General features: G+C 53.0%; 1 protein-coding gene across 1 annotated transcript; it reads left to right on the top strand.

Annotated features, from left to right (window-relative positions):
• The first annotated feature begins 3,130 nt into the window (after positions 1-3,130).
• On the top strand, positions 3,131-13,440 carry TUBB6 (tubulin beta 6 class V). Its single transcript, XM_040264601.1, has 4 exons — positions 3,131-3,284; positions 3,506-3,614; positions 5,136-5,246; positions 12,120-13,440. Exons 1-4 carry the CDS (start codon positions 3,228-3,230, stop codon positions 13,181-13,183), a joined length of 1,341 nt encoding a protein of 446 aa, XP_040120535.1. The 5' UTR covers positions 3,131-3,227; the 3' UTR covers positions 13,184-13,440.
• Positions 13,441-15,404: the final 1,964 nt, after the last annotated feature.

The following is a 15,404-nucleotide window of genomic DNA, read 5'->3' as shown; positions in this document are numbered from 1 at the left end:
TGGAAAGGATGGATCCCACCTCCCCTGTTACTGTGCATTTCAGACCCAGGCGGGGAGCAGTGAGACCTGTCCCAGGGCTGGGACAGTGGCCCTGGGTCCTCAGCCCACGTGGTGAGAGGCTGAGGGTGGAAGGCGAGCAGACAGGAGGCAAGGACCCAGAACTCTGTCCAGATCTGGCCCTGGGCATCACCCCTCCCACTCCGGGCTCTCGGGACTCATGCAACTGTTGGCACATGGGGACCTCAGGACTCATTCCCTGCCCCAAATTCCTGAACCTGCTTCAGGGCCCTTCCTCCTCCCACTGGTGACTGTGACATGGAATGTGGCCTAGGGACAGCTGTGGGGGGGTTGCCCCCATCCCCACCACTGGTGATACAAACTCAGAGAAGCCAGCACTGCAGACAGGAAGATGCCTTCTCTTAATAACAGGCTCTATGGCTCCTGCATCCTCACTGGCAGCTGCTGGGTCTGTGGCCTGAGTGTGCCCTTGCTCTGGCCCGTCCACGTTAGGGGCGGCCTCAACCACAGTGGCAGCCTCTCCGTCCCACCTTGCCTGGTTGTCGTGCAGATTCCAGAAGTGCAGTACCCAAGCTGCCAGCACTGAGCCCTGGTCACTCCCCCGCCCCCCTTGTGGTGCAGGTGGCAGGCTGACATATGGGTCAGCAGGGAGTGTCCATCAGAAACTCCAGGAAATCAGCCTCTTCCCATTGAATCCATGTGACAGCAGTGTCCTCAAAGCCAGGCTGACACTTTCTCTCTGGCTCCGGTGAAAACCTCGAACTGAAATTCCACCCAAAGGACGAGCTTGACAAGGTGGTCATTTCCTTTAAACCACGAAGGGGCTTGATTCACAGGGACTGAGTGACTAGAGCTGAGGAGAGATTCTTCTAGGGGTGACGGGCCCTTGCCTGCACCAGACTCTGCACCAGTTTTGATAAAGGGAGCGTTTCCCCAGAGTCAGTCATGAAACTCAGCAACCACAATACACAGGCCTAGTAAGGGCAGGTGCTGGGTCATCCTGGGCTCTGACGGGAGCCTGGGGAGCTATGCCCCCCACACCTAAGCTTCCCCAGGTGCCCTGTGTAGAGATGAGTGGGGATCTACAGAAAGGCAGAGAAGCAGAACTGCAGGGGCTGGTTGGAGGTCAAGGATAGCAGGGCAGGGATCCTGAGGTTAAAGAAACTGATCCCTGAAACTGGGAATATTTGAAAAACTCCAGAAGAAAAATTTTCCAGTTGTCTCCCTTTTTCAAACCATGCACATTAGGACTGTCCCCAAGTTTTCATGTACCTAAAAGGAAACCGCTGGTTCTAATGACAGGAGAGTCACTTCCTCTTCACAGGGCATTTCCACTTGGCCTTGGGGAGGGGGTGAATGGAGCCCCAAGACTCCAGTCTTCTCACCTGAAGTGTTCACAGGGAAAGTGGGCATACTCAGATGGAATGTCACAGGGCTCAGACCCCCCAGGACAAGCTCTCCTTTACAGACACGGCCAGAGGACTTGAGGTAACACAGCTAACTGGAAACAGAGCTGGGGCTGAGATCCAAGTCACCCTGACTCACAGAAAAGTGGTCATTCCTTCTCGCCACACAAGGCCATCTGGAAGGGGGCTGCTGCTCCAGAGAGCCTAACTCACCCCTACAAGTGACTCTGACTCATGCCTGCCTGGCACACCAGAGGCATTTGTGGTTCAGAATACCTGTGAGCCGCCTGGGCAGCTGGGTTCCCCACAGGAGTGGCCTGGAGAGTTCTGGGTGTCAGTCAGAGAGGAAGCCCTAGAAGCCTAGGGGTCCAGGCTGCTGGGGTGAAAGTCCCTGGGGGCAAGGACCAGGGAGGGTGGGGGCCCAGGACCCTGATGCCAGCAGCTGAGGAGTGAAGCCTTTCCCCGCTGAAGGGGCTGTGGGCAAACATGGCAGAGGGGTCCCGCTGCACCTTGCCACCTTGTCAGCAAAGGAACAGGGAACCACGCTTCGCACAGCAGGCCAGTCCCTAGGCCAGGGGGAGCTGAGATCATTCCGCAGGGAATCCCCGACGCTCCGTGGCCCCGGGGAGAGAGGGGTCACCGGATCTCTCTAAGACTGACACTTCCTCTGTCCTCCAGCTTCGTGCCTGTCCCCACGCAGGACTCAGGGGCGAGGAGGGTGAGGGAATGGGGGTGGGGTGGGGGGGTGGGGGGGTAGGGGAGGCTTTCCTTCCAGACGCAGGAGAGAGAGGCTGCTAGGCTGTGCAGGGCGTGTGTGTAAGTGTGTGTGTGTCTCCATTTTCAGGTTTAGCCATGTTTTCACTATAACCTGACTCCATCACGAACAGTTCGGACTCGTCAGAACTGAAGGGCACCTGTATTTCAAGACAGAGAAGCAGTAGGCCGGGGACGTAAGGACTCGTGCCCACGGCTGAGTCGGAGCGCAAGGGTCAGTCACCCCGAAAAGATCCACTCCCGAGTCCCCCGGCCTTTCCACCCGCTGGGGTTGAACCCGCGGCGCGCGTGGACCTTGCGGTCCTGGGACCCACGCCGGCGGCTCCGTGCAGGCGCGCCTCCCTAGTCGGCTCCGCGGGACCGAAGCGCGGGGAGTCTCCGTTCCCCCTCTGGGGGGCGTAGCGAACCCGGGAGCACTGGGGGGAAATTGTCTTTCGCTTCCCCGCCCGCCCGCTCGGATGGGCGCCCCAGGAACCCGCTCTTTCCCCGCCCGGCCTCCGGGCCGGCATCCCTCCACTGTTCGCTGGTCAGCTCTCCCTCTGGGACCGCGCAGGGTGGAGGCGGCCCGGGGAGGACCGCCCGAGGGCGCGCAGGGGCGGGGTGCCTGGGGCGGGGTGCCTGGGGCGGGGTGCCTGGGGCGGGGTGCCTGGGGCGGGGTGCCTGGGGCGGGGGGAGGTCTGGGGGCGGCGAGAGGAGGCGGGGACGAGCGGATGGAGGCGCACCCCCGGATGGGGCCCGGAGTCGAGGCGGCGACGGAGGGGCCAGGGGGAACGGGGGCGGGAGGGGAGGACCTGGTCTGGCCCGGGATTTAGGAAAGAGCGCGCGGACCGGGTGCCTGGGGGACGCCGGGTGTGGGCAGGGCGCCCGGACGGCTGGGCAGAGGGGGCGCGGCCTGGGGGTGGGGGCGGGCCCGGCCATTGGCCCGGGCGGCCGGGGGAGGGCCGGGGAGGGGCGGCCGGCGCCGGGTGGGGGACCCGAACGCCCGGGCAGCAGTCGCCGCACCGTCAGAGCAGCGAGCGCTGAGCGGCCATGAGGGAGATCGTGCATATCCAGGCTGGCCAGTGCGGGAACCAGATCGGCACCAAGGTGGGTGGGCGTTCCCCCCCGCCAAGCCCTCGGGCCGGGGCCACGCGGGACACGTGCGGCCGAGGGGGCGTCACGGGGACTCTCCCCCGCTCCCCGTCCCCGAGGCCCCGGAGCGGCTCAAGCGCGCCTGGAATCTGGCGGCCGCTCCCCGCGCCCCGCCCGCCGGGCCGGCCCTGGGGGACCCTAGCTGACCGTCTGTCCCCCGCCCCGCCCTTTGCTAGTTTTGGGAAGTGATAAGCGATGAACATGGCATCGACCCGGCCGGAGGCTACGTGGGTGACTCTGCGCTCCAACTGGAGAGAATCAACGTCTACTACAACGAGTCCTCTTGTGAGTGGCGCGATCCGCCATCCCCCCCCCGACCCCGCCTTACCCCCCGGACCCCGCCATCCCCCCGTCCATCCCTCTCTGGGACCCCGGCACCGCCCTGTGGGACCCTTGCCATCCCCTGCCCCCACCCGCGGGCCCCCCGGCGCGTGGGTGGTTCGCGCTGGAAAAATCCTCCCGGATGTAGCCCGGCGCCCGGCTCCTCCCTCGCTCCCCCTGGGGCGGGAAATCCGCCGTCGGTTGATTTCAAACAGGCTCTTGGCCTCTCCTGGTCTGAGCTCTTGAACCTGACCTGTTAGTGCTGTGAAATCAGCTTAGCATGTCCGGCTCTTTTTTTTTTTTTCCCCCGGTTTTAAATTTCTTTCCTAATGAAGATTTTTGGCTAAAAATTTGAAAAACACTACCTCAAAAGATTGTTCCAGCCCTTTGCAGACCTCCGGAAAGACTTTACGCCCACTGGAAGATGGACCTCCAGACGGACAGGTCTTTGTCTGGCCGAGTTTAGTTAATCACTCCAGGCTGTGGTTTATCCAGGTTTAAGAATAGTACCAGCCCTGTCCTGGGGACCTTCATAGGTATCCTGGTTACTTATGTACTTTATTTTTGTAACAATGTTTATTGTAAAAGTGATACATGACATTCACAGAACAAACACAAAAGGAAGAAGTTCAAAGAACACCCAGGAAGTGACAGGTGCTGCCCCTCAATATACCCACCTGTGTCCCCAGCCTCAGAGATAATCACGCTTTCTTTAGAGTCACTGCTGGTCATTCACCGGAGAGCTGGGAAGAGCAGGACATGTAAACCATGGGGTTTTATTCATTAAGCAGGTATGACAAAAGGTCTGGAAGAGCAGGGCATGAGTGATGAGATTTCTGGATGGCACTGAGAAAAGGCCAGTATATATGGCACTTGCTGGTCACCCTCAGGCCACCCTCTCTTCAGCCTGGTTGTGTGAGTAGCAGAACAGGAGTTGTAGCAGAACAGTTCCCGGTGCAGTCCTTGTGACCCCACCCTCAAGGAACCTTTCTTGCCGGTTGGCATGAGCACATGCTCACTTGTCCATAAATGAGACAGTCCCCCAGGAAACAGCCGTGGACACATCTGAAACAGGTGCGCAGACCTGTTTGTGGGTTCACATGCGTGTGAGGGAGAGAGGAGTCCTGGCAGCATGGCTGCTCACTGCAACAGGTATGGGTTATTTCTGTGGAACTAAAAAGTTGAACTGTACACAAAGGAGGACTGGGAAATTCAGGCGACAGGAAGTCCAGAGACCTCGCTTCTCATCCTGCCTTTTCCGGGAACTTCCTGTGCCCTGTACTTGGGCTGGCTTCCTCACCCGGACAAGTCCAGGGTGGATTGTGTTTTCTGAGGCTCCCCTCCCCCAGGGCTGAGACTCTGTGACCCTAAGAAAGCCTGCTTTGTACTTCGCAGGCGGCTGTGCTGGTGGGACTTGCTCTGGGGAAGTGTGTTGTCCCAGGAACCAGAGACTGACTCTCAAGGGTGGGCTCTGTTCTTTTCCAGCTCAGAAGTACGTGCCCAGGGCTGCCCTGGTGGACTTGGAGCCGGGCACCATGGACAGCGTGAGGTCTGGGCCTTTTGGGCAGCTCTTCCGGCCTGACAACTTCATCTTCGGTAGGTTCCGTCTTTCCTGCTTTCTTCTTCCTCTTTTTTATTTTCTAAACATCCAGCTAATTTGTGTGCAAGATTAAAAATATCACATGGCATAGAAAAGCTTAGAAGGGAAATCAACAGTCGCCAGCCTCATCACAAGGCAGCCTCTTGAAGGAAAGTAACCTTTGATTCTCTAAATGAGATGCTTGCTGCTAAGTCGCTTCAGTTGTGTCCGACTCTGTGCGACCCCATAGCGGCAGCCCACTAGGCTCCCCCGTCCCTGGGATTCTCCAGGCAAGAACACTGGAGTGGGTTGCCATTTCCTTCTCCAGTGCATGAAAGTGAAAAGTGAAAGTGAAGTCGCTCAGTCATATCCGAGTCTTAGCAACCCCATGGACTGCAGCCCACCAGGCTCCTCCATCCATGGGATTTTCCAGGCAAGAGTACTGGAGTGGGGTGCCATCACCTTCTCTGAATGAGATGCTTACTAGTAATAATTCTTGATTTCGAAACAGTTTAGACATTAACTTCTTTTTCCCACTCATAAATTACTAGCATAAAAAGACGATAATAATTTGTCTGTGGTTCCTATGTTGGTCGTCAGTGTGTTTATACCTGTGTTTCTTTTTTCATTGTCTATAGGCTGTTCTGTTGTGTTTCTTTTTCCGTTGTCTATAGGCTGTTCTGCTTTCTTTCCGAAAGCTAGTTCCATATGAATTGTTTTATCAGGTTTGGGCAAATCTTCCTTTCCTATTTCTTCACCCAGAACATGATTATAGCACCTGTTCCTCTGCAGACTCCTAAAGAAAATTATATAAAATGAAATGAAGTGGCACTGTTAATGTGACCAGCCTCCATCACTTTGGAGCCATGGTTTTGGGGAGTCAAGGCAGAATCTTGGAAGATCTTATTGGTACATAAATTGATTCCCTCGGATTGGACTCAGGCTCTGTGACCTGTTATAGAGGTGATTCAGCAAGGTACGTGCTCATGACATATGAAAGACCTCGAGGTATCATCTGCTTCCCCATCACCATGGCAACCTGCACAAGCAGTGGAACAGCTGAAGCTTCTAGTAATTTGTTCAAGGGTTTTTGTCACCTTTGATATTTCAGATAGACCAGGACAAAAGGTTCTGGTGCCCCTTTTATTATGGCAAAAAAAATCTAAATTACCAATACTTTTATAGTCCACAAGTGGGGACATTTACATTCTTTATCTTTTCCTAGACTAGACTTTTGGTAATTGTTCCCAAGCAGAGGTGCTTCTAGATCCTGCCACCAACATGGTCACCACTAGCTATGTGTGGCTATTTAAATTTAATTAAAGTTAAATAAAATCAGTCTACTTCCTCAGTTGTACTCCACACATTTCCAGTGCTCAGTAGCCAAGTGTGGCTGGTGGCCACCACATTGGACAGGGCACAGCTCAAATACATCTAGCTATGCCCTGTTCAATGTCACTGCAGAAAGTGCTCACAGCAGTGCTTACAGCCTTAAAAGATATCTACCAGATTAGGGGAATGAAGACTACCTATACAAAATAGCTCCAAGAGTGGTTTTTAACAGTTGACACTATTTTTAACTAAGAAAATAACATGTTTGGCCATGAAGAACTGAGAGGACCAGCATGTCTGAACGCATTGTGTGTGCTGTTGGCTCAACAATTGTTTTTAAGTCATTATCCACTTAATAAAAGAGTCTGAGTTGCCTGCGGATTCACAGTAGGTGAAAACTATAGTTTCACTCCATTGCCTTCAGGGTGGGTGAATTTTTTAAAACGTGTCATTCCATATTCAGATACAGTTTGAAATGATTTAAAAAAACACTGACTTGAAGTAACTATAATTTTAAAAGTGAAAGTTCTCTGCATTTGAGTTTATGCTTTAGAAAGCCACACCTTTTTCTTAACAAACTGCTGGTTGCATGGTAGCTATGCCTGTTAGTGGAGAGAATTTTGTGGGACAGAGCAAAGCTCTAGGAAGGCGGACCTCAGGCTTCTCTGTACATATAACTTTCTCTCCCAGATTCAGGGCTGGAAGGGAGTCAAAGAGCCTGGAGCCCCAAGACTTAACCCACACCCTGTGTGAGCTGGGGGTGAACCAGGGCTGGGCTCTGAGGCCTCCGGGATCACTGCAGCATCGCTTCTACAATCGAGCTGCTGGTTAATGTCCCAACCTCTGATTGCAGAAGACGTTCAACTCCTGACCCCCAAATATTTAACTGGGAACGTCTGTTGCTATGAGACAGTGGCAAAATATTTTCAGAAGCCTCCAGCTTCCTCCTCTTGGTTGAAGGCAGAGAAAACTTCACATCTGATCACTCTGTAAACACCCAGGAGACCAAGGGACTGTGTAAGCTGGAGGCAGCAGAGGGTCCAGGCCGAGGGACTCCACTGACCATGGCTGTGTATCACCTTGAGTCCCCACTGCCCCCCGGTCATTGTTTCCACGTGGTTTCAGTCCTTGTCCTCGGGGCAGCTCTGAAGGGGCATCAGTTCTACCCCAGCTCCAGGTGGGAAGCTGGCTTGTGTGCTGGCTTGCAGGGGGAGATGGCAGAGTCTTGGGGGCCTAGGCAGGACATGACGGTACTCCAGCCTCATACAAGAAGGCACCCAGCCAGGTTTCACTGTGGAGAGGCAATGTTGGTGAGCAAGAATGCAGTCACCTCCTGGGGGAGGCACCTCTGAGGGGCTGTGCTCCTTGTAGGAGGCGGGGCCGCCCTCCAGAGTCTGTCCCTCTCAGCCCGGGCTCACTAGCCTTGGTGATGTCACTTCGCTCGCAGTATTTAGGTGGTTCCCTCTTCTCTTCACTCTTACAAACTGTCATCTGGTGAGTCTCGTCCACGTGTCATTCTACGCGTTCTGAGCCTGTGGGACCAACTGTAATCCATGTTGCCAACTTGCCCTCTGTGGAGGCCTGTCCCCCCCACATCCGCAGCAGCTCTAGTGTGTGGGGGGCCTTGCCCCAGACTCCCGTCATCACTGTGTTTCCAAGCTCTTGAGCTCCGTCAGCTTCATGGGAGGCGTTGAATCTCCGTAGGTTAGTGTGCATCTGCCCCATGAGGAATACGCTGCGTATTTGTCACTTGCGTCCACTCCCGCATCCTTTGCCTGAGTCTTCCTAGAGGCTATCATCGTCCTTATGTATTTGTAGGACTTTAGATGTTTAATCACTTAAAGCCAGTACCTCTTAAACTTATTGAAGAGTCACAGCATTTCAGTGGTTCTTGTTTTACAGACTTGCACTTTGCACCACTGAACTTAGCTGTGGAAGATCCAAAGACGTTTGAGCTAGGATTCCTTCCGGGTCTGAGGCCGGCCCCTGGGGGTAACTGTAGGTTCCAGGGGTGTCCTGAGTGGGCCCCGCCCCCAAGTGCCCAGTGCCTGCCTTCTGCTGTGGTGCTGGAAGGGTCTCCATGGTCCGTCCCGCTGTGTCACCACCCCCAGCTCTGTTTTCCCCATCAGTGCGTGGGGGTGCCGGGGTCCAGCCCCGGTGGATCCAGGGAATTCGAAGGTGGGGATGGCGTCGGCGTCCTTGGAAAAATACATATTTAATTACAGATATAGAGAGATTAGAAATGAATAGTGTAGTAGGAGAATTAGTGGAGAAAAGGAGGCTGAATCTAGATGGGAATTCAGCCAGAGAAATGGGAGCAAGAAAGAAGCGACATGGGGGAATCAGTCTTTCTGGAAACTGATCCGATTTCTTTATTTTTGAGTTTGCTTATATACCTTTTGTTACATATAGGGATGAATACAGAGTCACGCGGGGGTCAGCAGTCCTGACCTTTATCAAAATCAGGTGCTTCACATAAATGTATAAAAAAAAAGGTCTTAGGGATATTACATCATCTTCTGGCCATGAGTGAGACCTGCTGACATTTTATGATCCTTTCTTTCTGATAACCAAAAAACTTATTTTTTCCAAGGGTGTTTTTTCTTAAACCAGGCACCACCCTCCAAATAAAGTTACATTACTATAGGGTGAGGGTGTAGTGAGTTACAATCAAGAAAGGAATCTATTTAACCCAAGGTTAACATGATTAATCTTAAAGGTAATACTTATTTCTCCTATATGCTTAAAGGTTAATACTTATTTCTCCTATATGTTAGTTATATTCAGGGAACATGGGGATTTAGCAGTAAACATCAGCCCAACAAATGAAAATCCTTTCACCAATGCTCCCCTTAAGATCTGTTTAGTCTTAAGATAGTGATAAAGTTACATTTTTACATAGCAAGGACACAGAGATTTATAACAAAGGACAGTGATCTATTACAAAAGAGAAAATCCATTAACTCAAAAAGTCTAGTATTGCTAACATCAAAAACTACTATATTTCCTTTTCTATATTCCAAATACATTGATTAATATATTCCCAGGTGCCTAAGGATATGGAGGCCTGGCGGCAATCATTGACTCAACAATAAGAAAAGCCCTATGCTAATTAAGACTCTCAAAATACTCCAAAACTCTCTGGCTGTTTATGGTTAAGAGGTAGTAAACAATCATGTGGCAGGAGTATGGGTAATCCTGTCACATAAGCTAGTCTGTCAGCAGAGAGGTTTGACCTGAGACATCCTTGTCCCACCCAGGGGAGGGAATTAGCAGCAATTATTGACACAACAAATGAAAAACCCTTCACCAATATAATTCCTAACCAACCCACTATACTAATAATTTCCAACTCCCCAAAAGAATTTGCCTTTAGTAAGTCTAAAACATCTCGTGCCTCTCAGATTGGGAAGCTGTAAACAATCACGTGGCCTGACGAACCTATACAGGCGGGCTAGATAACCTTCAGAGGAGTCCGTAAGCTGAAACACTCTTGTCACGCCCAGGAATTTTTATTGCCTTGGAGCTGCACGTTTACTCCTTCTCCAAGAGAAACGGTTATGGGGGAGAGCATAAAACAGACTCTGGTTTTGGGGTAGATGCTCGGGAACAGGGGGTTTCCTGAGGCTTGATCACGCCTTTGCATACGCCAAGCCTCCTTCCTCATGACCCTTGCCATGGGCGGAGTTCCTCACGCTGGCCCCTGGCATGGGGGTGGGGGTGGGATGGTGGTGAATTGTTGCCACCAGCAGGTGTAGAAATCAGGGTAATGTCTTTGGTGTAAGGGGGAGAGGTAGGCACAGTGCAGTGCCAGCAATGCCTTGACCTCTCGGGTCCTCTTGTTTTCTGAGCCCACCTGACATAGCCAAATGCCCTGCCCCCTCATCCTTCAGCCACGGGACCACCGCATCTCTTTTGTTCCATATGTAGGGAAACTTTGATAAAGAAGCTGATGGATCTATTTTTTCATTTTTTATAATACATGATTCTTTTCAAAACCAGATTTGAAATACCCACATACTAAAGAAATATACTACTTAAAACAGCCTTTCTGGCTTCCTCTACAGCTGGGTTTTTCAGCTGCATCCCACACTGCCTTCTTACCAATGAACAGGAAACAGCAGTGCCTTATCTTTTTAACTTGTCATTACATAGGTCTGTGCATCATTTACTTTTTTATTGCTTTTTGTAATGTACCTTACCATGTGCTCTAGAATTCAGTTCTTGATGGTTTCTCTAATGTCCCTTAAAATGCATATTAACATATTGATTTGAGTTGAAGACTAAAGCATGTTTTTCTGACAGAAAGTAGGTGCACTTGTGCTTCCCAGGTGGTACTAGTGGTAAAGAATTCCCCTGCCAATGCAGGAGATGCAAGAGACGTTGGTTCAATCCCTGGGTTGGGAAGAATCCCCTGGAGGTGAAGATGGCAACCCACTCCAGTATTCTTGCCTGGAAAATTCCATGGGCAGAGGAGCATGGCAGGTTACAGCCCATGGGGCTGCAGAGAGTTGGATATGACTGAGCGACTGAGCACCCACACAGGTGCAATCTCGATTATCCACCTGGTAACAGGGCTGCCTTGCCAATTAGGCTACATCGCCAATAGTTTTCATTATCTGAATGAGCTAAATCTGCAGCCTAAAGTGTGACAAAAATATATTTGAAACATTTCATTAAAAGTCATACTGGCAACGTTGTGTTGGAATAAAGATTTCAAATTTTCCAACCTTTTGAAGTAATCAGACCACACGAAGAGCCTTTCAGTGAAAGAACATCAGATAAATCTCGGTGCAAAGCCTTTTGGAATCTTCCTGCTGCAGAAGGAAAGTTATTGATGCAAGTCAGGTGTTTCTAATTCTGCTTTCCAGAAACTTGACTTTGGGGCTGAAAGGTGGTTAAAAATACTTTCTGATGGTGTAGATCAGTATTTAGTTTTTGGCATTTAACTCTGACGATCAAATAATTGAATGAAATTGTTAGAATACAGTTAATTCTATTTACATGTTTATGCGAATAAGATTTCTCAATGTTTGTTGATATATATGTAAAAACAAAGAATAAGGAATAATATGGATGCCAAACCTTGTCTCAGTCTGGCAATATTTGATGTTCACACTTGGATAAATGAACTAATGGAAAAAATATAGTTCCTGATGATGATGAACCAGGGGCCCCATTAACGAGGGAACATATTACTGTTTTGAAAAGGAAGTATTTGTACCTAGTTCAAAATTCAAGAGAGCCCAAAGGATAGGGGAAAGAAGTTTGTTTTCTTAATTTATACTTTTTGTTCCCTTTGTCTTTTACTTTGCGGGAGAATTATCTTTTTAAGAGTAAGAATGGAATTACCAACTCAGAACGTGAGTACATCTTAAAATTGGCAGATTTCCCTGTCTGAAGTGGCCAGCCACCCTCCTGTGCTCCAGCAGTGCTGGGGGCCTGGGGCCCACCTCTCACTCTGTTATTTATTCGCTTCATGACTTGTCTTAACGGCCCCCTCATGGCAATCCCTGTAGCCCTGTTTGAATCACGTCTCCTCTCTTGCTTGACCCCAGGACAGACTGGCGCCGGCAACAACTGGGCCAAGGGCCACTACACAGAGGGCGCTGAGCTGGTGGACTCTGTCCTGGACGTGGTGCGGAAGGAGTGTGAGCACTGCGACTGCCTGCAGGGCTTCCAGCTGACCCACTCGCTGGGCGGTGGCACCGGGTCTGGGATGGGGACCCTCCTCATCAGCAAGATCCGCGAGGAGTACCCTGACCGCATCATGAACACCTTCAGCGTGATGCCCTCGCCCAAGGTGTCGGACACGGTGGTGGAGCCCTACAACGCCACGCTGTCCGTGCACCAGCTGGTGGAGAACACAGACGAGACGTACTGCATCGACAATGAAGCGCTGTACGACATCTGCTTCCGCACCCTGAAACTGACCACCCCCACCTATGGAGACCTCAACCACCTGGTGTCGGCCACCATGAGTGGCGTAACCACCTCCCTGCGCTTCCCGGGCCAGCTCAATGCTGACCTGCGCAAGCTGGCCGTGAACATGGTGCCCTTCCCACGCCTGCACTTCTTCATGCCTGGCTTCGCCCCACTTACCGCTCGCGGCAGCCAGCAGTACCGGGCGCTGACCGTCCCCGAGCTCACCCAGCAGATGTTCGACGCCAAGAACATGATGGCCGCCTGTGACCCGCGCCACGGCCGCTACCTGACCGTGGCTGCCGTGTTCCGGGGCCCCATGTCCATGAAGGAGGTGGATGAGCAGATGCTGGCCATCCAGAACAAGAACAGCAGCTACTTCGTGGAGTGGATCCCCAACAACGTGAAGGTGGCCGTGTGTGACATCCCACCCCGGGGCTTGAAGATGTCGGCCACCTTCATTGGCAACAGCACAGCCATCCAGGAACTGTTCAAGCGCATCTCGGAGCAGTTCTCGGCCATGTTCCGGCGCAAGGCCTTCCTGCACTGGTTCACAGGCGAGGGCATGGACGAGATGGAGTTCACCGAGGCTGAGAGCAACATGAACGACCTGGTGTCCGAGTACCAGCAGTACCAGGACGCCACGGCCGATGAGGGCGAGGAAGCTTTTGAGGATGACGAGGAAGAGGTCAACGAGTAGAGGCGTGTCCTGCCTTGGACACCGAGGCTCAGAGGTCTTTTCTCCAAGCCTGGTGTGTCTCCTGGCCGCCCAGGGGAGTCCCGTCTGAGTGTGGGGACAGTCCCCTCACAGGGGCGGCAGACTGTCCTGTCCGTCATCTGGGATAGAGGGTGTCAGAAGAGCGGGAACTGGCATCCCTGCCCGAACATCGGACCAGAGAGGACACGAAAGAACTCATGGGCCGTAAATAAAGGGCTAAATAAACAAACCTCACTGTCTCTTACGTGTTCACCTGTGTCTGGGAATTAGGGGCTAGAAACGGTGTGCTTTCATCCCGTGACCACACCCGGGGCTTCGAGGTGCCGTCTCTTAATGGACATGCAGCACTCAATGTAGAGACAGCCTGTACACGATTAACCTAAGTGCTCCCCTGTCTTTCAGACTCTGCTTCCCTGACAGTGCCCCACCTCCCAGGGAGCAGCCCACTCCACTCAAGGCAGGGCTTCCTTTCAGTCGGAGGCCCTCAGGCGGCCCTGAAGCTTACTGGTGGCCAGATGACTCCTTGGTAAGCAATGCACCCCCAATAAAAGACTGCGTCCTGGTTTGCAGCCAACACTTGCATCCCCACAGGATCTTTCATCTCCTGCGTGTGGCCCTGGGCTAGTCCGCCCAGCCTCCCCTAACAGCTCCGCTGGCATTTGGAGGACACACAAAAAATGACCCTCAGGCTTTCTGCCGGGATGCACAAGCTCGAGGTGGGTGGGGGACACACAGGCTCGAGGCGGGTGGGGGCCTGGGCGGCAACTCGGAGTTGCTGTGGTTCTTCCTGGGGTTGCAGGCCAGCGGAGCTGGGAGGTGGCTAGGGCCGGAGGGAGGGGGAATGGGCTCTAAATAAGGATCCCTCCCACCCCATGCTCACTAAGTGCCCTCTGCCTTCTGAGGCTCTCTCTCCAGGGCAGCAGGCTCCCTTCCCAAAGTCTGGCTCCTCCCCTGGTGGGCAGTGTCAATCCAACTGCTTCAGCCCAAGTGATGTATCATGGTGCGTGGAAGCATTTGAGGCTAGTGCTGGACCCTCCTGCCCAGCCTCCCAACCTGCCGTGGGCCCCCAGGAACTGCTGAGCCACAGCCCACAGCGTTCCCATGCAGTTCTGTGTCCACCACACCTTGCACAAAGCACCCATGCAGTTCTGTGTCCACCACGCCTTGCACAAAGCACTCCCTCAGACACACAGCATGACTTGACTCGAGGTAAGAACAGATCCCATTTTACAGAAACCTGAACTATTAATACTTTGTGAGACCACAGTGAACATCTTTCCCCATCCCCCTGCATTGCAAGGCCCGACGGAGCTTGGAGGAGACCGCGTCCTGACCATGTGCTGGTGGCCAGGCCGACTCGCTCATAATCCGCCAGTATAGATGGGAACCACACTGAGGCTGTGGCGGCCGCACTGGGGCTTACTGGAGCCATGAAGGACCCTTGTACAATGCTGGAGAGAAGTAGTCCTTCCTGAAGGGCATCATGCATAGCCCAGAGCCAGGCCAGGTTCACACTTGGCACTGCCTGGGAGCTCAGCCTTGACGGCGCCCACTGGCCCCTCTACCCACAGGGCCCTCCTCCTGGTCCACAGGCTCTGCTCAAGGAGCACCTCGTCATCCCTGAGGGATAGGGCCTGTGGTTGGTACCTGTAGCCCTGGCTCCCAGGATGCTGCTGGTGCTGCTGTGGCCTGGTGAGCCAGAGTCTTGGAGAACCATCCCAGGACAAGGGGGCCGCCTGCATTAAGAACACACAACCAAGTCAGGACAGCACGAAAGGAAGCTGCTACGAATAAAAACATAAAGATTTGGGTGGTCTCCCAACTCCAGAGAAGGCACTGGAGACCGACGTCCTCCTGAGGCTCCGCCTGGTTCTGACCTCGGTTTGTGACCCTGCAGCCCTGATTTCTCTGGTGACGCAGCAGCATGTCACCCCGTCTAACAGCAAAAGTGACCTCAGGAAGACATAGGGCTCTCCAGCCCAGGGGCGGCGCTCTCCACTGTTCAGCCCACTGTGGTGGTCACATGTCTACTGGAGACGCACATGGGGGACCGAGGCTGGGTCGTGACTGGCTGAGTGAGTGTGTGCCCTGATGCCATTGCACAGCTTACACCGAGTTCACCCTTCAGGGTGGACAGATTGAGGCGTCACTGAGAGTCTCGCCGGACTGGAAGAGACCCACCAGTCTGAGACTAAACACGGAT

This window comes from Oryx dammah, unplaced genomic scaffold (assembly GCF_014754425.2).
Source record: "Oryx dammah isolate SB20612 unplaced genomic scaffold, SCBI_Odam_1.1 HiC_scaffold_22, whole genome shotgun sequence".
NCBI lineage: Eukaryota > Metazoa > Chordata > Mammalia > Artiodactyla > Bovidae > Oryx > Oryx dammah.
The sequence above is the reverse complement of the archived record's forward strand: the minus strand, read 5'-3'. Positions and strand labels throughout refer to the sequence as shown.